At 37.1% G+C, this 24863-nt stretch overlaps 1 protein-coding gene and 1 long non-coding RNA gene across 24 annotated transcripts in view; one reads left to right on the forward strand and one right to left on the reverse strand.

Moving 5' to 3' along the window:
* The window catches only part of LOC142046591 (uncharacterized), a 374791-nt gene that overhangs the window by 202418 nt on the left and 147510 nt on the right, over positions 1–24863 (reverse strand). The window lies entirely within an intron of this gene.
* AFDN (afadin, adherens junction formation factor) overlaps positions 1–24863 on the forward strand; it is a 155800-nt gene that overhangs the window by 22170 nt on the left and 108767 nt on the right. For 15 of the 23 annotated variants that reach the window (XM_032781188.2, XM_032781234.2, XM_032781148.2 and 12 more), the window contains exons 6-10: positions 3579–3690; positions 4142–4309; positions 6278–6322; positions 19331–19425; positions 21494–21756. In XM_032781188.2, the coding sequence (XP_032637079.2) occupies positions 3579–3690; positions 4142–4309; positions 6278–6322; positions 19331–19425; positions 21494–21756 (683 nt within the window). The remainder of the gene's footprint in view (positions 1–3578; positions 3691–4141; positions 4310–6277; positions 6323–19330; positions 19426–21493; positions 21757–24863) is intronic. The other 8 variants (XM_032781163.2, XM_075064109.1, XM_032781228.2 and 5 more) reach the window with 1 other exon arrangement.

Here is a 24863-nt window from a genome sequence, read left to right on the forward strand (position 1 = left end):
GCTCCACGCTGGGCAAACAGGAAATGAAATTCAAAAGTTTGCGTGGCTTTTCCTGTCTACCTGGCTAGTGCATTCAAGTTTAGATCGCTTTCCAGAGCGGTCACAATGATGCACTGTGGGATAGCGCCCGGAGGCCAATACTGTCGATTTGCAGCCACACTAACCCTAATCCAACATAGCAATACCGATTTCAGCGCTACTCCTCCCATTGGGGAGGAGTACAAAATCGATTTAAAAAGCCCTTTATATCGATATAAAGGGCTTCGTTGTGTGGACGGGTGCAGGGTTAAATCGGTTTAATGCTGCTAAATTCTGTTTAAACGCATAGTGTAGACCAGGCCTGTGAATATCTGCAGAGATACTGCAGCCTCAGCCTGCAGCTTAAGATAGCACTGAATCAGTTTCTCTTTGGTTCACTGTGGCGTGTATCTTAATGTTTTAAGGAAAAAATTGTTTATATTTTGCAGAAGTAAGTGTCTTAAATCTTGTATGCATGCCAGAGAAATATTCCATACGATAGTGAATTTTTCAAGCCTTATCTTATATGATTAAAATAGAGAACAAGTAGTCGAAGGACTTTTGCATGAAGTTTAGCAAAGATTTTGCTGATCTTACCAAAGAAGCAAATTGCTACTTTAATTTTGTAGCCTTGTGGAAAAGCATTAATGTGGAAAGTCAAAATTTTCCACAGAAACTCAACTTTTCTTTGTATATCTAGTATATTTTCATGTGTTTTTAAGGAGGTGACTGGTGATTTCCATAGATAGATAGATAGTTATATTATATAGATTTTGATTTGTGCTGTATCCTTATAAATGTGGCAGACCTGCTTTTCTGACTCTTTAGAGTCATTGTAGTTGGATAATATATTGTACTCTTCACTAACTGATCTGAATTTGCCACACTTCTGACCCTATAGTATATGAATTTAAATGTGAAAGTGATTTACTATTGGACTGAAATAACTAGAAAACCTAAATGTTTTTTATGAAACTGAACTTTCCTGTAAAGAATTGCTTGAACTCTTTTTTTTAAATGTCCTTGATTCAGCTTAGACTACATACATCATTATTTTCCTGACTGGGAAACATGTGAATAATGTGCTAAATAGATTTGGTTTCATTGTAACTTCTTCAGTACTGTTTATAGGAACTTTTAGCGAATCACAGCTATCTGTCAGCATCCGGTGAACAATTTCTCCTCTTCCTCCAGTGTTCTAAAAGATTGTGCTCTATTGAGATTTACCTTGTACTTATGTTCTTCATTTAAAGCAATCTTTGAAAAGCTGCGTTAAACTGAACAAAATTAACATCTTGTTTTTTTTTAAGTTTTTTGCTCTCCTAGTGTTTTAGCATTTTGAAAATATGGTTCTTTGTCTTTTTTTTGATAGTAGTTGAAATATCTTTTGGAGAGGATTTATGTGGTTGACATTTACTTAGCTATCTAATTGGATTTTAAATTGTTTTACTGAGAAGAGACCCTTTATAATGCTTCATAAAATATCCATAATAAAGTTCATTTCCCTTGTTCTGAAATGTCACTTAAAAGACCAATATAAATATTTTCCAGTACTGACTTTTTGTTGGACATGGCTCCTTGGGGCTGTATTTATCATTTTTTCTTCTCACATTTTGTTAGCCTATCTCTCTACTGCAGCTTTACCAGGTACAAGAATGGTGCCATTCTAACTAAACATTAAGTGAATATAAATTTTTGTTCCGATATTCATTTTTCTTTGTCTTTCAGCATGTTAATTTTGAGGTTCATTGTATATCATGAGGTTCATGGCACACCTCTCAAGGTGTCAAATTAATTAGATAATTTTGTCTAAGCTAACTGTGCACATTCCTTTGAATGTGACCTAAAACTTGGAAAATATTGTGTGGCATACAGGATTCTATTTTAGAATGTATCTGGATTGCATGCTTAATTTAGGGTGCTTTATTTCTTTTATTCCTTATCCTCAGATAAATTAACTTTTTTTTTTACATGTAACACACAAAATGAAAGTACACACATGCTGGTGGATCGTTTTCAAAGAAAAATTACGCTTTTTGTAGATGACATGAAATGTTTTTGTTCTCCAGCATGTGAATAACGTAAATGTTAGTGGCTCCTTTTGGGTAGCAGATTCAGTGACCTTTAATTGTATCAAAGTGATACAAAAAAAATCTTACTATCACTGAGCTGATCTTTGTGATGATATAAGATTACAAATCAAAATTTTAATTTATTTTTAATAGACCACTAGTAACATGGCACACTGGCTTGTTGACAAAAAGAAAGGGGCAGGGCAAAAGAACAGCCTGTGGAAATGCCAATATAGATAGCACTATTTGTTATTTTTTCAATGCATATTAGAGCAATGATCCCAAAACTGTGGTATGCTCCTCCTAGAGGTATGTGGAGGAATATTCGAGTGAACCAGCCCCCCACAGGGGGTGGGGAGGGAGCACCATCCAGCTCCGCCTCTAGTCCCCTCTCCTCCATCACCCCACTTCTGCCGCCAGCTCCACCTTCAGCCCAAGCTCTCCTGCTGAGCCAACTGTGCATTAATGGAGGGGTGTGCATACAGATTCCATTGCTGATAAGGGAGAGGTGTCAGGACAAGTTCGGGTACCATTGTATTAGAGGTATAGCTAGTAGTTTTTCCTGCAGCTTAAATTGCAGAACACATCCTATTGTAAGACTGTTTTCAGTAGCTTATAACTTCATCAAATTTTGACTCTTCAGGTTGAAATTTTCCATGCTGGTTATTTGTTTTAGGCTGAATTTTTTGGGTGAAGTTTCAGCTAAAATGGTTCAGACATTTCAGAGAATGGGGTTAGAAAAAAATGTATTTTGTCTATGTTAAAAAAAAATTCTTACATCTGTTTCAATGAAATGCTGCTTTGCTTTGGAGTAGGGGCTTGCCACAGGGGATACTCTGGTATCACTGATGTATCTCTGGCTGCCCCCATGAAAATCCAAATTTGACCAAGTTCTACACCTCTGGGGGGAAAAAAACCAGTTAGCACATGATAGGTAGTTGTTTGTTAGAGGCTTGCAGTGTTTTCTGAAGACTGACAAAGGTAATCCTCCACCAGACTATCAAGCAAACTTTAAGATTGCTTTGCCTTGCCAGAGTGGCACAAAGTAGCATTAAGGGGGCCAAAGATCTAGTCCAGTACTGTACATTAATTGTGTTGGTCAAAAGAATTATATGGTGCATGTGTGTAGGAGGAATTACCGGTACAAAGTGAGAGGTAAGAGTGTGTATGGGAGGGGATAAGCACGTGTTTTCCCTTCCCATACGCACACAATTAATTGCTTTATCAGAGGATGACAGTGTATCATGAGTAAAATTCGTTTTTCCTTGGTGCCATGACAAGTTTGATGTTGGTGCCTTGGTGCCTAGTTCAGCAAAGGAAGAGAATCAGAAATAGGTTAATGTGTTGCTTGCTAAAGTTTTTTATATTTCTAGTTGCATAATTCACTGTCTCAAAATAGAAGCTGTAGTGAGGAAAATCCATTGCTAGGTCCTCTGTACAAATCTTCTGATTTTTCTGTTGAAACTCATAGTTAACTTTCCTTTATAGGTTATGCTTCCTCCTGGTGCGCAACACTCTGATGATAAAGGTGCTAAAGAAATTATCCTTGATGATGATGAGTGCCCACTTCAAATATTCAGGGAATGGTCTAGTGATAAAGGTACATTAAAAATATTATACAGAAATGTTAAATAATACAAGCCATCTTTGTAAAGTAGGAGGTTCATTTGAATTATATTTTGCAGTGTTCAGTTGTATTATATTTGTGGTTTGTTTTTTTTAAATAGTTCATGTCCAGAATTTTCCAAGGTGAACTTCAAGGCTGACAGGAATATTTTCTCATTCTTTATGGTTAAATACATTCTCAAAATGTACAATAAAGTGGAAAAATTTACTCAAGTCCTTAAAATTGACTAGTGGGGTAAAAAAAGACATTAAAAACTATGGTTTCATGAACCTTAAATAATTTAACTTAATAAAAACATAAGGAGCATATTGAATATGCTATGTTACAAGCAGTATGAAGAACATTTACTGCTTTATGGATGTTATATTTATTTACGCATTGGTAGTAGGACTCAATGGACATGTATAATGTTGTGTTGTTTTAGGAATACTAGTCTTTCAGTTGAAAAGACGGCCTTCTGACTATATCCCAAAGAAAACCAAGAAACAAACTGATGGAAAGCCATTAAAGGGGAAGGAAAGAGTTGACGGGTCTGGCTATGGCTCTTGCCTTCCTCCTGAGAAACTACCCTACCTAGTGGAATTAAGCCCAGGTAAGAGTTCTGATTTATAACTGATGGAGTTTTTGTAACTGATCACACTTCAGATTGAATTATAGATTTGGTTATATTGAATTTTCAGATTTGGTATTATTCGAGTACAGGGGTTAAAACACTGAACAGATATCACTTCAGTAGCAGACTGTATCTGAGTTTTTACTAGCTAGCTACAAAAATGAGCTTTAAAGTGTTGCAAAGGAACCTTTGTTTGGTGTTCTTTAACTTTCCATATTTTTAGAAGATTCATCTAAAAAAATAAGTTGTTCGCTGAAGGCAGATCACATTTTAATAAACTGACAGTGTAAGAACATTTAACTGCTTGGTCGTTAATAGGAGTTTAACTCTGAGTTTGTCAAGATAAATTGAGAATGTATTATAATGGTGAAAAATGTTGTTGTTGGACTTAGCATGTATTTAAAGTGAAAATTTATGAAAGAGAAGAAACAGTTCAATTAAAGCTTACTTGAGAAGTCAGAAGAAAATTTTAATGCTTCCTAAAGATTAAAAATGCACCTGTAAAGTGCTAAGTATTAAAAAAAAAAAAAAAAAAAAAAAAAAAAGCATAAACTGGAGTTTCGTTTGGATTTTTGGGTGCCAAACTTGATAGATACATCACTGTATTTAGATTTCTTATACACTTTTATCACCTTATCTTTAGCTGTCTTTCAATATTACAACTTAATATGAAAAAGTAGTTGTATATAGGGTTGCCACCTTAAGTAGAATAAATTGAGGCTTTCGTAGAAATTTATTCCTTTTGTGGTTTACAAGTGTATAGATTGTGTACATATTTGAGTCTTCAGATTGGTAGAGGTAGTATCATGTAACTGGTTCTACTGTAAAAAGACTCTTTAAAAAGTCTGTTAAAATTTGAATTACCTAATTGCTTTGACATATACTACAGCACACTTATTAAATCATTACTGTGGACTGTAAAATATTATACGTAAAAGTATACTTGAGTATACATAAGTATATTTCTCTGATTTTTCTTTAAAATCATTTGTTTTATTTTCTAATATACAAAAACAATCTACATTTGCGTCTCCATATTATTAGCAAAAATGAGGTTTAATTGTGCAGATTTTATTGCCACTGTTCAGGCTGCTCCGTGAACCGCAAATAATTTTATGAGAAACATCCTGAAGTGCTGGTATCTGCTGTTTGTTCTTTGAGTAGACTTTTAGGGATTAAACAGATGTAAAATAATTTTTTTGTTCGTATTAATTATTTGTAGTTCTGCTTTATTGGTTATGTAATTTGACTGTAGTGTGTTAAATGATTTTTGAATCAGTTAACCTTTTGGCTGCAGTATCCCTGTGATACTATTTTAAATGATGATTTTGTTTAAATCAGTAAAAATTCAGATAATGGCTGGTGAGGTCAGCAGAACATGTGGTACCTGCCAGAAACATGTTGGTTTTTGTTATTTTTGAGGACTAAAATTAATGAGATTTGAATTTCATAAGAAATTAAAAGGCTTATAAAAACTATCTTTTTTGGTTCTGGTCTAAATTTTCTGCTTATGGAGCCTAGTTGTTTTAGTATTAAAATACTGTGCGTCTGGCCAGTGGAACGAGACATCCAATAATCAAAAGATAAAGAATCTTAAAATGAGACAGGTGGCAACTCTGTATACAGTTAACTAAGTACAGCCTTTGCACTTTGCTTGGACACTGATCTATTGTTTGTGCTTTCTTCTAACAGCTAGTTGTTGGCTTCTTAAACAATAATAATAGAAATTAATCCATCCACTTACTTTGCAGGATTAAAGTCCTTGTAGGTTTTCAAGTTGAAAGAGTTAAATACACTGCATCCTTTTAAATTGAATAAGCATTGTCTGGCTACAGTTTCACCCTTTCCTGTCTTTTCTTTTCCTGCCTTCTTCCGCATGTTCTGCATGGTATCTGTCCTGCTGGTGCTGCCTTCACCTGGGTCCTGTGCATGTGTTTCTAACCCCAGGGAGAAGGAATCACTTTGCCTACTACAGCTATCACACTTATGAAGGTAATGCTGTATTTAATACTGTTCTTTCTCCCTAGTCACTAAAAACAGTGCTGGCAAAAAATAAAAAACCCAACATTTTTCCCCAATGAATGAAAGACCATCTTTGTTTTTGAAATGGGCAATTTATTATATGAAACATTTATTTTCCTGGATATATCAGATTAATTTTAAATAGTCTAATTATTGGTGAAGAGGTGTCAAATAGGTCTTGAAGTAATCAGATACTATTAACCCAAGAGCTATACCTTCCAGCTAAGGCTCACAACTGGATTTCATAAGGCCTTTCCCTGTGGTGAAAGGGCAGCACTCTACTGTGAAGGAAAATGCTCCCTTATTCACGTTGTTGCAGAACACAAGGGGAGAGTTTGGTGGTTGTTTTTTTTAACCTCCTTCTCCCTGACTGTAGAGGGAAGGGATTTTTTCTGAATGCTCTCTCTCAGCTGTCCTAGTGGGGATGAAATATTCAGTAATCTTTGCTGCTTAGGCGGATACTTGGACCACTGGAAGAACTCTCTCTTCTGGCTTCCCTGTAGAGTCCCAGTGGCAATCTTCGGTATTTCTCAAAAAGTGATGTAGTATTTCTCAAAAGTAGTGGATATACTACTCCCTGCTCTGTATAATACGTCTATTAGGCAGAGCATTGATCAGAGGGACTCAGCTACATAGATTCCAAGGCAAGAAAGGACCTGATCATCTGGTCTGATTTCCTGTTATTACACAAGCCATAAAATTTCCCCAAAATAATTCCTAGATCATATCTTTTTAGAAAAGTATCCAGTCTTGATTGGAAAAACCTTGATTTGATTTTAAAATGACCAGTAATGGAAAATCCACTTTAATAGTGGAAAAAATGTTCCAATGTTCAGACTATTAAAAATTTAGGCCTCATTTCCAATCTGAAATTGTCTAGCTTCAACTTCTAGCTATTGCGTCTCGTTACACCTCCCTTTGCTAGATTGAAGAGTGCATTATCAAATATTTGTTGCCCATGTCACAACTTTTAAACTATAACCAAGTCCGTCCCCCCCCTTAATATTCTCGTTAAGCTAAATAGACCGAGCTCCTTGACCCTATCACTATAAGGCATGTTGTCTAATCCTTTAATCATTCTCATGGCTTTTCTCTGGACCCTCTCCACCTTAACACCCTTCTGGAATTGTGGATACCAGAACTATACACAGTATTCCAGCACTGGTCACACCAGTTCCAAATATATGGTTAAAATAACCTCTCTACTCCTACTCGAGATTCCTTTGTGTATGCACCCACCCACCCCTTTTGGCCAGTGTCACACTGGGAGCTCATGTTCAGCTGATTACCTCCAAATCTATTTCAGAGTTACTGCTTCCCAGGACAGATCCCCCATTCTGAGCTAAGGGAAACATATCTAAACATATGGCCTTTATGGTTGCTGCCAAAAGATATTTGAAAAAAATTCTAATTTAATAATTATTCAATGTAAAATTCCATGGGGGATGAGATGAGGAACCACACCAGGGCTGCACTCAGTTATAAGTCTCCAATTTTAAAGCTCTGCTCATAACCTGCTTTACAAATCATTGCAGTGTTCTTGATTTTCCTGTTAATGTAACATAATATGCAGTTACAGCCTATTTTGCAAAGCAGCTTGCTTACTACTTGAGAAACTATTATGGTAAAACCTTTACCAGTACACCATTTCCCAATTTATTTAGCAGTTCTTTTATTTTGTCTTTGTTCCATACAGTACGTTAAAGACAGTAGTGATTTTTTTATCAGCAGTGCTATTACAGTGTAGAAGTGTAGTATCTTTGCTTGGTGAAATAATAATCCCTCTGCAGACATTTGGCATCTGGCACCATTGTTTTATGGAACTTACTCCAGTTGCACAAAGAACATCGTCCCATAGAGTTGAAAAGCCTCTTGACATCTTGGTTGATTAGAGAGTAGATTTCATCATGGAGGAATAACTCGCGTTACAATTTCAGGTTTTCCACTCAAGCAGTTTTTGTTCTTTAAAATATATTACTTAATGTATTTTTCACCAATTCCTACTATAGGAAACTGTATTTAAGATTGTGGAAGATGCCTTTCTTTTGTTGGATCTCTTCGTATATGAGTCTATATATTAAGCTGTTTTCCAGTTTTCAAAGTCTTGTGTTTTACTGCAGAAGTTACCTCCTCATTAAGTGTACTATTGTCACAATCCTAACTATCTAGGCTGTCTTGTCACAAGGGCCTGGCAGGCTTTATACTGACTAGATTCACGCCACAATCGCAACTGCTGCCTGATAGTTATGCATTTTGCTGCCAGATGCATCCCTCACGTTCTGTCTAGATGTATAATCTTGTTAGCCTTAAAGCTGTTGCATTCACGAGAGCAGTTGACTAATCAGTTGGAATGCAAAAATGTACATTAATTTATCTTTGGTACCATCCCTAGTGCTTTTCCCCGCTGTATGTTTCGCAGGTATAGCTCCCACATAAACAATGGGAAGTTAAGGATAAGGGCCCAGTGACCAAATTAGGAGTGGGAGGTTGGGATCTGGAGCCAGGTGGCCACAGGGAGTAGAGTTGATGTAACTGGAGATGCAGAATGACTGGTGTATATAGGAGGCTACAGTATACCCTCTGAAACCTGGATTATGGTTGTACCAAATAATTTCTTCTCCCACCCAAAGAAAGAAAGATGAGGCTCCAGTTCTTGGGACTCCCTCACAAACCCAGGATTCGACTGATGGGCACAGGTCATCCAGGCACACCAGTAGCTCTCCAGAATTCTCCCATAACTTGTCTCAATTTACCAGAACCATTTTTATTGTAATTAAACACCTTGTAATGGTGAATTGAGAAGAGCTATGATGATATGGTTTAACCTATTGCCTGGTCCCATCAGATACAGCAAAATAAGAGGAGGTAAAAGAAATCTGACTGCTGCCTAGGTTCAGGACTCCTGACCAGGCTGGTCTCAAAGACCAAATTTCCTGGCTATGAATATTCTTGGTGATGTGGAGAGAGATATTGTCAATCCCAGCAGTTCTGAAATCATGATTTTTTTTAAAAAAAAACTTTTCACTTATGAGCCTTTAGAATTCTCGTTTTCAAGATTTGTTTTGCATCCGGAGGTCTAGAAACTAGTTTTAAATAAAAGCTGAGACTCTTTATACAATAACTGAACTCCAGGAGTTCAGGCTTTAAGAAAAACGTAAAATATTGTGAGAACTGGCAACACTAGCAGAGGCAGGAGGTATAACCAAGGAGGAAGTCACTTACAGTGGCTGAGAAAAGCTGCAGAGACACCCAGGCACGCTACTGTCAACACTTTAGCTCAGTGGTGATTGTGTGTTTACAGTTACATTTTGAGGCCTGTCAGGTAGACAGTGTTTAATCCATTTAATATGTTACATGTAAATTGTACAGCATTCTAACTTTTAGTTAAAATATTTTGACATACCAAGTCAAATTACAGAAGTATATAAATATATTACATCAACACTATTCCTTTATCGGCCAAACTTGTAATATCATTTAAAAAAAATCAAGTGGGGCCTGGTTTATACCTAAAACTTGCATCAACCTAGCTGTGTTCCTGAGAGCTGTTTAAAATTTCATACCCTAAGCACCATATTCAGGTCAACATAATCCCTGTTCTAGAAGTAGCTAGATCCACATAACAATACTTCCATCAACCTAGTTACTGCCTCTAAGAGGTTGACTGCCTACATTGATGGAAAAACCCCTTCCGTCAATGTAGACACAAGTACACTATGTGCTACACCAGCAAAATTGCAACACCCTAGCTGTACCACCATAATGGCTGTAGTATAGACATACCCTTAGTTTGACAGGATTAGCTGTAGTTGATAGATTTAAGATAAACAGAAGTAAGACACACCTCAGTTGAAATAAAAGTATCCACACAGGTTTGACCAGTTAAATTTACTACTAAATCTATATGTAGAATTTAATCAGAAAAATGTGAATGATGATTGAAAGTTGTTTAAGAACACTTTTATTAGGTGCCTAAAAAGTCTCAATGCCACAATCAAGGAAGAAGGCCATATTGGTTAAAAAATGCAACTGGGTTTAGAGGGGTTGTGAAGGCAGCTATGTTAGAGAGAGAGGGAGGGGAAGCTGATAGTAATGAATATAAATCAGAAACAAAGAATTTTAGAAAACAGATAAGGGAAGCAAAGGAATACAAGGAGAAATTGATGGCCATCATAATTGAAAACCAATAAGGAGGCATTTTTAAAAATATATTAGAAACAAAAAGAATCATAACAATTGTATTGATACCTTACTAGATGGGAGCAGTGGAATTATCAATAATACGGTAAAGTCAAACGTGTTCAATAAATATTTCTGCTCTATATTTGTGGGAAAAACAGGTTATGTAGTCACATATAACACTCTTTCCAATCCACTAGTATCTCAAGAGGATGTTAAACAGGTGTTTCTAAAGTTAGACATTTTTTTAAATGAGCAGGTTATATAACTTGCATCAGAGAGTATTTAAAAGAGCTGGCTGGACCATTAATGTTGATTTTTCAGTGACTATTAGAACATCAGACAGGAACATCAAGGGGGTTGGTCCTCAGGGATTGGCTCTTGGCCCTATACTATTTAACAATTTGAGTAATAACCTGGAAGGAAACATAAAATCATCACTGATAAAATTTGCAGATGACTCAAAAATTGGAGTGGGGTAAATAATGAAGAGGACAGGTCACAGATACAGAATGATCTGGAGTGTTTGGTAAACTGGGTGCAAGTAAACAATATATATTTTAATATGGCAAAATGTAAATGTGTGCATATATAGGAACAAAAAAATGTAGGCCATACTTACAGAATAGGAAAAGCAGTGACTCTGAAAAAGATTTGGGAGTTGTGATAATCATCTGAACATGAGCTCCCTGTGCAGTGCTCTGACCCAAAGGGCTAATATGATCCTGGAATTGCAGCTGCTATTGGAATGCTATGTCCAGTTTTGGTGTCTAAAGTTCATGCTGATGAATAGAGCCACGAGAATGATTAAAGAATTAGAAAACCTACCTTGTAGTGATAGACTCAAGGAGCTCAATCTAGTTAGTTTAACAAAGTGAAGGTTAAGAGTGACTTGACTGCAGTCTACAAGCATCTACATGGCGAGCAAATATTGATAATTGGCTCTTCTGTCTTGCAGAAAAAGGTATAACACGATCCAATGGCTGAAAGTTGAAGCTAGACAAATTTAGACTGGAAATAAGGTGTACATTTTTAACAGTGAGAGTAATTAACCAGTGGAACAACTTAGCAAGGGTCATGGTGGATTCTCTGTCACTGAAGATTTTTAAATCGTGTTTAGATGTTTTTTTAAAAGATCCGCTCGAGAAATTATTTTGGGGAAGTTATCTGGCTTGTGGTTTATACAGGAGGTCAAACTAGATGATCACAATGGCCACTTTTGGTCTTAGAATATATGAATCAATGAAGTAAACCTGCCTGGTTTAAATGGATGTGTGTCCAACATTGCCTTTTGCACTGGTTTAACTTAAAGGTTTAATTTTAAACTGATTTAACTGGTGCTACTCTGTGCATAGCTAACTAAATAATGATGTATATATCCAGAGTATGTAATACTGAACTGTAGTATACTTTGTTTCAAGAGTCTACCATCCTCAAATTTATAAATTCAGTGTGTAATATCTTTGAGTTGGTAGTTATGAAATGGCTATATATCAGTGGTACATTACACTGATTTTTTTTTTTGTAGCACGATTAAACAAATATATGAAAATTTTGATCAAAACTAGTTTTGCAAAACAAATATTGTATGAAGTTCCATCTTCCATTTTATATTTTTAAGCTAAAAGATGAATGACAAAGCAGCAGGAAAGTTAATAGTGCCATATATATTATCAACTTGTTATATTTTAATAACAAAGTATCTGTGGTGGCATTGTGGGTTTTTTTAATTGTGCAGGACATGCTTATTACAACTGGAGTTGGTCAGAATTTAGAATTTTGTCAGAACAAAACCAATTTTTCAAAGATTTCCCATGAACCAGGAACTTAAAAACAAAACAAGAAACCACTGAAACATGGTGTTTCTGAAAACTAAATATGCTCCACTAGATTCAACTAATTTTGTCCAGGATCGAAGTGTGTTGTGAAACTTTCAGGTTCAACAAATCAGTATTTCCATCAAACTAGTTCGTCAGAAAATTTCCAGCTAGCTCTAACTACAGCTTTATCTTGTTAGGCAGTATGTTGATAAATCAGAAATTTTCATAAATGACTATTCCCTGAATAGTTTTAGGTGACACGATCACCTTTGCAGATTTTTATTACTTCAAATAATATTCATTTTCCAGATGCTTGTGGGCACTTTGTAAGAATGTGTGCGTGCAAATACAAAGCTTTGAAGAAATTAACACTATTAAGGAAGTCGTAGAGAAAATATCTTATCAAGACATTTGAAACGTAAAATGCCAAGTTAGAAAAGATATAGTCATTCCCTACACAGTGATCTAGAAAGGTCTGAGCCACATAAATAACCAAGTTTAAAATACACAAAAGCTAATTTGATCTCCCTTCCTAAGGTTTATACTTTCATGTTGGCTTATGCTGTCTGTATATGCCAAGTTAGCTCTAACCAACTGCGTCTAGAGTGAGAATCTGTAAGCATTTTTCTGCATCTCTGCTAGTGCTACCAATTGTGGCAGATGTAGTGCAGATAGGGTGCAGACATCTTTACCATGAACTTTTTATGTCTACACCAGTAAAATTTTAGACTATACCATCATGTGTCTGTATGTGTATGCAATAAAACACAGATCAGTGTTATACACTTATTTATTGTGCACTTTCTACTACTTGACATGCAATGTGCCCAATAATGCACATCTCCTAGGAATTTTACAACATTTCGAAGTTCAGAGCTTCAAAAAAAAAATTTGATAGTTTTAAAATTAGCATCCTGCCAAATAAATATTTCCTTTTCAATCTCAAATGTATAATTCCCCCTTGACACACACACATCCCTCCTACCCTTCCACCCAAAAACCTGCATGGTCTGAGTTCCAGGATGAACCATATTTCCATTCTGGATCAGTGACAGGTTTAAAGTTTGATAGCTTTGACCTATTAGGGAAAGGAACAACTTTCTTAAAGTGTAAGTTTTTGGAGGCAGGGATTGTATTTTATATATGTAAACAAGACCTAACCCATTGTAATAATTAACACCATTGGAATGGGACTGTTACAGACTTTCCAATGAGAAATGCTGTGTTTTCTTCTATCTGTTGAAAATCCGAGTTAGACCTTAACATTGTGGAATTACGATGAATGGAAAAGTACTCTTCAGAGGTTTCTAAAGTTTTATTAAATCTAGTTTTCTCTCTCTCTGCAGCCTGTAAAGTTGTTCTCATGATAACTAAGACACCTGACTTTATTAGTGGAAGGATTTTTAAAAAAAAAAGTACCAATTCTTTTTTTTTAAGGAACTATAAAATATGTGGCATATGCATGGTGATATAAAAGGTTTTATTGGCTTGGACACTCAGTGAATAATGAAGATTTCTGTAATTTAGATAAACGAAAACTTTGTGAACTCCATACCTTGTATTTGTGTGTAATTATATTTTATGATGTGTGTCTATGTAGAAAATACCTGACGATATGATATAAGGTTTTACTAGTAAGAATGTGTGATATGGGTTCACTATTCACAAGAGATAAAATCATGAATGAGAGATACAGATCATCCCAAGCAAGTGCCTATGTTTATGCCTGTAGGTATTTTTTCTGTGACATACATAACAGAAGAACTATTTTAGAAATATCCCAAATAATAAACCTCTCAAATCCTTTTTCAGATCTCTCTGCATGAAAAAACGTAGGTGTCTTTGTTAGCATGATTCAAATTCTGGCCTCCGGTGACGTCATTAGCAAACTTTAATTGACTTCAGTGGGGCCAGGATTTCACCCTGAGTCCAATAATAGAAGGCTCAGCGGAATCTGTAAAAAAATCTTTACGTAAACTGGCACTGCAGAATATTGAGTTACTGATCTTTTAAAACTGTGGTATTTTTAGGTGCAGAATAGTTGCCCCTAGTACAGACCTGAAACTTGCATCTTCAGGGCCTCAGCCAGGTGTCATTTGGATCTGTGGTGTTGGGAATTCTGAATTTGGGAGGAGGAGCTGGAAACACTTGTAGGTTTAAAAACAAAAGTTCACTGTTTTGAATTTTGTGATATAAAAGTGAGTCCTCAGGAGAAGTATTAATGGGCAGAGTGCAGGTGAGATGATCAAAGGTGTATATGATAAGTCATCATGTCTGCCATTTATCACATGGATGTTGCCTCCACATTTGTGTGTGCGTGTAAAGGATTGTTTAATAGCTCTTTAAGATACTATAAATGCCTGGAGTTTTTCTTGAAACATCATATGGTAAAATTTTAGATTTCTGTAGATTTCCTATTGTGTAACTTTACCCATTTAAATTAACAAAATCTACACCCTTCAGAACTACTGCAGTTACCAAACTTAACACAGTAACTTTCAATAGGATGCAGTGACTTGAGTTGTGCATTCCTAGTATCAAACATATGGTTAGCTTTTTGCCAGTAGCGCATGCCACATTTGAAGGAATGTAAGAGGTAAATGAATGTTCTCTCATTTTTATCACATAGTCTTGTTTCTTTCTATTCTGCTGTTTCTCTCATCCACCTTAACATTTTTTCTCTTCTTCTCCATTATCACTTATCTCTTCTGCGTCTTCCTTTATTTTTTTGGTCTGTATGTGGCTTTCATCAGCTTCTGTGCTATCTTCTGTGTGCTGGCAGTTAAGTGTAATTCATTAATATCCTGTTCAAGAAAGCACTGGCATATAGTATTGCAAAGATGTGTATGTTTGTGAACTTTGTGGGCAGTGCAGATAGCAGTATAGTGGAAGTAAAGCACCTTGGATGAGGAGAGCAACCTAAGAAGATGAATCTGCAAGGGAAGTGCCCTTTTAAGGATATGGACTTCCAAAACAGTCATATATTCATTCAGTGGTTCACTGGTAAAGAAGAACTTGCATATCAAGAGAAACTTGAAAAGACGTGAGATTGTTTACCTTAAAAAAGAGATGACTAGAGAGGATGTCATAAAATTATATACACTGAGTGATAAAGAGAAGGTAGATTAGGTACTGCTGTTTTCTGTTTTTCAGAATGCAAGAACAAGGGGAGACGTTCAATTAAATTGAAAGATAGCAGATTCAAAACTGATAAAAGGAAATACTGTCTCTACACAAAGCAAAATTAGACTATGGAATTTATTGCTATAAAATGTCTTTTGAAACCAAGAATAGAGCAAAAAGGGATTAGACAGTCATGGATAATAAGAATATCTGAAGTTTTGGTAATTAATGTGAACCAAAAAATGGAATGAATATATGATTTCGTGCTTCAGGGTTTAGACCAATATCTATTAGAGATTGGGGATGAGAGGGTAATCATCCCAAATCTGCCTACATTGGGGCTTCTTGCAACTTTTCTAAAGCATCAAGTACTGGTTGCTGTCAGAGACCGAATACTGGGATAAATGGATTGTGGGTTGATCTAGTCTGGCAGTTCCTGTGTTCCTAGACAAAGACCTGAAAATGAGGTTAACAAAAGCTCAGGAATTAGGAATGATTTTTAAGGGGCTCTCAGGAATCTATGCTAAACTGTCATACTTAGTTCTGGACTATGAATAAATTTTCAATTTCTGACTGATAAAATGTTGTCAAATGAATCATGGGTGTGGAAGAATGTGGATAGACACTATACCTACCTCTTGTTTTCAGATGCTGAAATATAAAATTGATTTGATTGCTATAAAAATGTGTAGTGGGGCTGTTTAAATGACATGTATTCTAGACATACAATTGTTCTCCAAACTGAGTTTCAATACAATAATTTTGAGAGATTTCTAATGGCTTTTGTCCCCATGAAGATCCCGTATCTATTGGTTTCCATCTTAACTTACAAAATTACCGCTCCCCCATTGAAGAGCATTTCTACACGTGCTGTAATTTGAATAACATTCTCTAGTGCTTTTGTGTACTGACTGAAACTAAAAATAATTTGTATGCTATTTGTAGGCAACAATATTTTTCATCTTGTGGCTAGCTGTGTGCCCCATTCTGGATATCAGGCATAGAGATTTTGAACTTCTGCACTTGTTTTTTGTGGGGGGGAAAGTAAGATGCATAAGTTTCCATTAGCATTAAAAGCTGTAATACCTACCTGTAAAATGAGTTTGTGTATATGCATGAAAACCAATGGTAGATGGCTAGAAGAGATGGCAGCTAAGTTCTCTCCTCTTCGATATGTCTCACTAAAAGGGGTGTGTACGTGTGTGCGCACATTTGATTTTCTTTGATGGGAAAGGGAGAGTAGAGGCTAGTGTGTACATTTTAAAGAGAATAATACTCTTAGAGTCTCCAGTTCCTCTTTTTTCCCTGGTTTCATTTTCTGCAAGATCAAAATGTAGGTCGCTGGGACTAAAGATAAGCTCAGGAGGAACATTACTGCAGTCAGTCCTCTTACAATGTATCATAATTGTCATTTCTCATCCTTGAGGAGGAAGCTGACACACAGGCATATGTTTAGTAGGATAACAGTTTTTACAAGAATCTTCTTCTTTTTCTTTTTCTTTTTTGTTTTGGCTTTTTGACTTATTTCAGCATCTGGTAAAAGGGAAAAAAATTGGTCTCACAGGCTACCTGACACAGGGCTGGTCTACACTACGGAGGGAAATCGATCTAACATATGCAACTTCAGCTACGTGAATAACGTAGCTGAAGTCGAAGTATCTTAGATCGAATTACCTACCGTGCTCATGGCGCGGGATCGATGTCTGCGGCTCCCCCATCGACTTCACTACCGCCATTTGGGTTGGTGTAGTTCCGGGATTGATAGGAGCTCGTTCGGGGATCAATATATCGCATCTAGATGAGAAACGATATATCGATCCCCAAGAAATCGATTGCTCCCCGCCGATACAACAGGTAGTGAAGAAGTAGCCCAAGTGATGGAGGTATTGATTCATAGATTCATAGACTCTAGGACTAGAAGGGACCTTGAGAGCTCATCAAGTCTAGTCCCCTGCCCTCATGACAGGACCAAATACTGTCTAGACCAGCCCTGATAGACATTTATCTAACCTACTCTTAAATATCTCCAGAGATGGAGATTCCACAACCTCCCTAGGCAATTTATCCCAGTGTTTAACTACTCTGACAGTTAGGAACTTTTTCCTAATGTCCAACCTAAATCTCCCTTGCTGCAGTTTAAGCCCATTGCTTCTTGTTCTATCATTAGAGGCTAAGGTGAACAAGTTTTCTCCCTCCTCCTGATGACACCCTTTTAGATACCTGAAAACTGCTATCATGTCCCCTTCCAGTCTTCTCTTTTCCAAACTAAATAAACCCAATTCTTTCAGCCTTCCTTCATAGGTCATGTTCTCAAGACCTTTAATCATTCTTGTTGCTCTTCTCTGGACCCTCTCCAATTTCTCCACATCTTTCTTGAAATGCGGTGCCCAGAACTGGACACAATACTCCAGTTGAGGCCTAACCAGCGCAGAGTAGAGCGGAAGAATGACTTCTCGTGTCTTGTTTACAACACACCTGTTAATGCATCCCAGAATCACGTTTGCTTTTTTTGCAACAGTATCACACTGTTGACTCATATTTAGCTTGTGGTCCACTATGACCCCTAGATCTCTTTCTGCCATACTCCTTCCTAGACAGTCTCTTCCCATTCTGTATGTGTGAAACTGATTGTTCCTTCCTAAGTGGAGCACTTTGCATTTGTCTTTATTGAACTTCATCCGGTTTACCTCAGACCATTTCTCCAATTTGTCCAGATCATTTTGAATTTTGACCCTGTCCTCCAAAGCAGTTGCAATCCCTCCCAGTTTGGTATCGTCCGCAAACTTAATAAGCGTACTTTCTATGCCAACATCTAAGTCGTTGATGAAGATATTGAACAGAGCCGGTCCCAAAACAGACCCCTGCGGAACCCCACTTGTTATACCTTTCCAGCAGGATTGGGAGCCATTAATAACTACTCTCTGAGTACGGTTATCCAGCCAGTTATGCACCCACCTTATAGTAGCCCCATCTAAATTGTATTTGCCTAGTTTATCGATAAGGATATCATGCGAGACCGTATCAAATGCCTTACTAAAGTCTAGGTATACCACATCCACCGCTTCTCCCTTATCCACAAGACTCGTTATCCTATCAAAGAAAGCTATCAGATTGGTTTGACACGATTTGTTCTTTACAAATCCATGCTGGCTATTCCCTATCACCTTACCACCTTCCAAGTGTTTGCAGATGATTTCTTTAATTACTTGCTCCATTATCTTCCCTGGCACAGAAGTTAAACTAACTGGTCTGTAGTTTCCTGGGTTGTTTTTATTTCCCTTTTTATAGATGGGCACTATATTTTCCCTTTTCCAGTCTTATGGAATCTCTCCCCTCTCCCATGACTTTCCAAAGATAATAGCTAGAGGCTCAGATACCTCCTCTATTGATGGCAATATGCATTTCATTAGAGGTGCTGTGGTAGAGACAATGTGGTGTTGACATCTACACTTTTCATACAAATATTTTTGAAATCCTTATTTTTTCTTTCTCTGTTCGTATATATCAGAAGCTTTAGGAAAATGACTTCTATACTATAAGCTACTGTTTAAGCACAAATGGAAATATAAAAGAAAATGTACAGTAGAAAGCTCTAATGAAAAGATTATTTTCCTTTCTGTAGTTGCTAAAGCAATTTTCTTTTGCATAGGCTTTCCTATTTAATATTTACCATCCATATTATCTTTTTTCACATAAACTTGAGCAACTCTTCAGTGTTTCTAACGAAGTTTAAGGACACAAATTAGATTAATTTTTGGTTAACATGAATTCAGAATTAGGTGTTTTGAGTTTTGTAATATTAATTAGAAATAAGCTATAATATTTGCAAATCAAGTGCTTTACACTTACTCTACAGATGGTTCTGACTCCAGAGATAAGCCAAAACTCTATCGTCTACAATTAAGTGTCACTGAAGTTGGAACTGAAAAATTTGATGACAATTCCATCCAGGTGAGGAAAAACAACCTCAAGTGAAAGAGGTGATCTGAACTTCAACCAGTCACATGTATAATCCTGGGAACTAGCTCGGTTCACTGAAGACCATAACTATTTAATTATTTAACCCTCTCAGCCTGGGCCTCAGGCTTTCCTGTTAGTAAGCATTAATTCAAAATGCATTTAAAAAAAAACACTCTGTACCTACCAATTTACTTCATCCTGAGCACATCTGGCCGACGTAACTTGCTTTTAAAAGTCAGAAGGGCATATAAATCTAAATGCAAACACACATGATTTTCTGTTGCTCGGAATGCTTTGATTTGTTTTTTTCCATTTTGCTTAAAGAAGAAACTGAAGGTTTGATCCTTTAAACACAAAAATGAATACAGGTAGTCCTTGGACTTGTGAGACAATTGGTTCCTGAAAATTGCGTCGTAAGTCGAAACGTCGTAACTCTGAACCTCAATCCACTCCATTGTGTGACCAAGCATCGTAAAGTTGAAACCAATTGTTGTAAATTCAATCAGAATGCCTCACAGTCTTTAATGTATTTATCCTCACAATAGCCCTGTGATCTAGGGAAGTACTGTTATCCCCATTTTACAAATGGAGGAACTGAGGCACAGAGAGACTGTAACTTGCCCTGAGTCGCACATGATGTTTGTGGCAGAGGAGTCTCTCATGTCCCAGGCTACCATTCTAACCACTGAACCATCCATCCTCATCCACTTTACTAGTATGTAAGTATTTGCAGGTTGAAGTCTTTTATCCACAAAAGGACTCAGGTGTTGCAGTATCTACCTTTTTAGACCTCTTGAAAATTACTGGAATTCACAAACCCTGAGTTTTAGTTGCTTAAAATGAATGGGAAGATAGAAGTACCTGGAGAATGGGATCCACAAAAGTCGGCTCGCTAGTTGGGGAGCTACCTAAGCCCTGCCCTTCTTGGATCCAAGCTGCGGGGAAATACCTGTCTCTGTTAGTGATCTGCAGCTGGGAAGCCCTCACCAGGAGTCAGGCAGCTTAGACATCCAAGCAGTTTCTTGCAAGAAAGACTTAGGTGCCTGCCTAACTCCACACAGATGGCTGTGGTGGAGAGGCCTCCCTTATCCCAGTGACTGGGGTACTCACTAGGATGTGGGAGGCCTTTTCTCAATTCTCCCTGCTGCCTGATGAGAAGGCATTTGAACAAGTATCTCCCATATCTCAGGTTAGTGCTCTAATCATTGGTCTTATGGGATAGTCTGACATGAGCTGTCTGTCTCTTGTTGAAGCCATTCTACTTCAATAAAATATTTGGGCCGGAAGCTGTGAGAATCACTCTCTAATCCAGTGACTGGGTCATTCATCAGACGGCTGGTAGATCCCTGTTCAAATCTCTTCTTATTAGAAAGAAGAGGGAATTGAACTGGAGTTTTCCCATCCCAGGTGATTACCCTAACTACTGGGCTAAGAGTTATAAGGGAGGTCTCCTTCCCCTCTCCCCCCACTTATGTGGAGTTAGGTGTGCTCAAAGCTTGCCTACCAGATCAGACCACACAGGCAAGGTAGGTGGGTCAGCGCCTGTCTTCCCCTAGGTTGAGAATTGTGCTGGGATTGAAGTATCAGGTAGCTGTGTGCATGCTCAGAGGCAGAATCTTAGGCACTTAAGGACCTTCTACAGCAAAAATTTAGGCACCCAAGGAACCTATGGGGTTAGGCGTTTTTTTGTGGATCATAGTGGTACCTAAAACTCAGACTTAGGCTCCTAAGTCCCTTTGTGGATCTAGCAATACAATTATGAGCATCATATTTATAACAAAACAGTTTATTAATAATGCGCAAAGTATATTTTGAGTGGAAATATTTAGCTAAATATGCTGCAAAAACATGTTTTGGTTGTCTTCACTTGGAGCAAAGCTTAAGCTAAGATTAAATTACTGATGCTTTAATTGATAAATTTCTAATGAAAATTCAGAGGCAGGAGTAAAATATATCAGTATACTGCAATTAAGGTGAGTTGGAGTACACGGTTATGCTTTGTTTCTGCAGTGATTCTGAGTTAGGTAATTTTAGAACTATTGAATATTTGTATTTCCAGTTGTTTGGTCCAGGAATTCAGTCTCATCACTGTGACCTCACCAATATGGATGGAGTTGTTACTGTTACACCAAGAAGCATTGATGCTGAAACTTACGTAGAAGGTCAGCGTATTTCAGAGACCACCATGCTGCAAAGTGGCATGAAGGTTCAGTTTGGATCATCTCATGTATTTAAATTTGTGGATCCCAGTCAGGACCACATTATTCCTAAAAGAACTCTAGATGCAGGTCTCGTGATCAAAGGTCCAAGGCACAAAACTGGGTGAGTACACAATCATTTTTTGAGTGAAGAAAATATAGAGCCTTGAAATAATAAAATAATATGGAGTCTGAGTGTAAGACCATCAGGCTATGCGTGCCTACTCTTAATTGTTCTAAGTAAAATTTATAGTAGAAATGTAACCATTATAATACTTTAGCTCCACCTTGTGAAGTTTTTAGGACTTGCATATGTTTCGTTATTAAATATAGAAGTATTTTTTTTCTCATGACACTTATTCACCAGTCCAAAATGGGGCGGGAGGGGGAGAAATTATTAGACAACTCAGTCAAACACCAGAAACATAAGGAATTTATTAACTTTACATAGTGAGTCTGGTGCTATTCTTTTCACTTAGACAGTAACTTCGGAAGTTTCATTAGACTAGATGTGAATAAACAAAACAGAAAAATATGCATCTCTGCTGTTTGCCACTTACACTAGATTTTATCTGGATTTTATCAAGAGTTTCTAAAATATCTGGATTCCCCCTCAGAATTGGATGATTGCAAAACTCCATTTGAGATGTCAGAATAGGGAGCCCAATATTTTACCTTGTGGTCTTGTCTTCCAAATGTGTAACAGTTGCTTCTCTTTTTTCTGTGCCTAGAATCCAGCAATCGTAAGGTTTCCCCTATCATTTGTGCTCATATTATTTTGATGGGTGCAGTATAGAAACATAGATTAGATATGAGGACAAATATTGCCTGGCCTTAGGGCTTCATGTTCATTGGGAATGGAAATATTCAGAGAGCCACAGGATTTAAAACCATATGGAACTACTTCTCTGACTGGTCCAAAGGAAACTACTAGAGTAGGATGTTCTGGATGGAAGAAGATGAGGCACAAAAGCTGATTATGTACGAAATTATCCATTGTGAAACACATTGGATGAGAAGAGGCATATTATGTTGTCGTTGAATTGCCAGTTAATTTTTTTAATCTATACTTTTACCACAGTCACCTTCCTATTCTGGATTTTTGTTTAAAACTCAAAGTACACATAGGCATTCAGGATAAGAAGTTAGAGAGAATTTTGTGAAAGTTGCTTTTCTGTAATGTTTTTTATGGATGAAAAGTTTTATTCCTTGAAAGGCATTGGTCCAGAATCAGTCAACAGTTTTCTGTCCTTTTTTTGTGACATCCCCACCCACCCCACAATATCAGAGCAAGTCAGGTCAACTTTTGAAGTATAGGTTATAGAAGTTACATTCCTTTCAAGGTCACAAAATACAATAAACCCATATGACAACTCTTGGACAGTACCATACTTGTGAATTTGTATTGTTTTTAAAAATATTCATGGTCCAAAGACTGTGTAGGAGGAGTTCCTCTCCTTGGCGAGCATTCAGAAATGTAATCCTAACTGAGAGCAATGAAAAAAGTGTCACCTTTGTAAAACTTACACAGTTAAAACTATTTTGTTCTTCAGCTAAATAAACCACGGGTAAAAACTACTGTTTAACGATTATTTTAAATTATGATCTGAGGAGTGACATTAATAAACAGGCTATTATAGTATTTGAAACTCATAGATTCTTTTGCAAAAAGGCTGTACTCACTTATTGAGTCCTCTCTGAGATCTGTTGCTGTGCATATTTTCTCAGTTCAGATCAGACCAAAAGTCTGAAGTTGATAATTTTATAGTTGATATGCAGCTTTTTTTTCTCTACAGGACTGCTGCAGTAATTGGAAAGTAGCACCTCTTTTAGTGACTTGGGTATCTTTTCTCAGGTCCAGAAATATCAATTGTTATAATTAATCTCCAATGTCTATCCTCATAGAGTGGGTATTAGCATACTGCTGCAACAGAAAACCTTATGTGCAATGCGGGTACCTAAAACAGACACAAGGGTTATATTTTCATTGGCTTCTCCCCTGTGCTGGGATTTGGCTTCAAACTCCCTAATTTTGTCATCCTGCAGACTCCCATTGGTTATAGGGGTGTCCAATTACGCTTTTGAGTTTTTCATGCTAGAAAAGTTTTTTGCCAGGGAATATAAGGTGATACAAGGTAGGCCCCATCTCTGGGTAGTAATCAGATCTTTGATAGTTCATGGATAATATTTTCATTGAAGAATTAATGTTTTATAACAGTGTTATCAAAACCCAGGAAAACATATTTGTTTCCTATCCTGTGGTCAGTGTAATGAAATTTGTATCATGTAAAGGTTTCCATTTTAAGTGTGTAGCCTTTTATCAATCAGTAGGCAAAAAAGATTGCACTTCACTAAAAATCGATGTGTATGTTCTGGTTCATTTGTCCAAATTAGTCTATGTGCAGAAGACTAAAGAGGCTCACTGCAGGCTGAACTCCTAAAACATAGCAAATTGTAAAGCACTTAAGGGTACGCCAGACTCTCCAGGCTTCAAGGAGTGTTGTGTTTCCAGCAAGGTGATCTCAGTTGCAGACAAGCACTCCCAGTGTATCTGCTGCCTCGGTGAGGGCCGCAGCCAACTTAAAGTGTTCCCTTTATCAGCAGCTATCATGACTATAAAGGGAAGGGAACAGCCCTCCTGTGTACAATACTATAAAATCACTCATGGCTAGCGACACCAAAATCCTTTTACCTGTAAAGGGTTAAGAAGCTCAGGAAACCTGGCTGACACCTGACCCAAGGGACCAATAAGGGGACAAGATACTTTCAAATCTTGATGGGGAGAAGTCTTTTGTTTGTGCTCTTTGTTCTGGGGGTGGTTTGCCCTTGGGACTGAGAGGGAGCAGACATCAATCCAGGCTCTCCAAATCTTTCTGAACCAGCCTCTCATATTTCAAACTTGTAAGTAACAGCCAGGCAAGGCGTATTAGTCTTATTTTTTGTTTTCTCAGCTTGTAAATGTTCCTTTTTGCTGAGAGGATTTTACCTCTGTTTGCTGTAACTTTGAATCTACGGCTAGAGAGGGTTCCTCTGGGCTATATGAATCTGATTACCCTGTAAAGTATTTTCCATCCTGATTTTACAGAGATGATTTTTACCTTTCTTTAATTTAAAAGCTTTCTTTTTTTAAGAACCTGATTGATTTTTCCTTGTTTTAAGATCCAGGGGTTTGGATCTGGACTCACCAGGAATTGGTGGGGGAAAGAAGAGGATGGTTAAATTCTCCTTGTG

This window comes from Chelonoidis abingdonii, chromosome 3 (genome assembly GCF_003597395.2).
Source record: "Chelonoidis abingdonii isolate Lonesome George chromosome 3, CheloAbing_2.0, whole genome shotgun sequence".
Lineage (NCBI taxonomy): Eukaryota > Metazoa > Chordata > Testudines > Testudinidae > Chelonoidis > Chelonoidis abingdonii.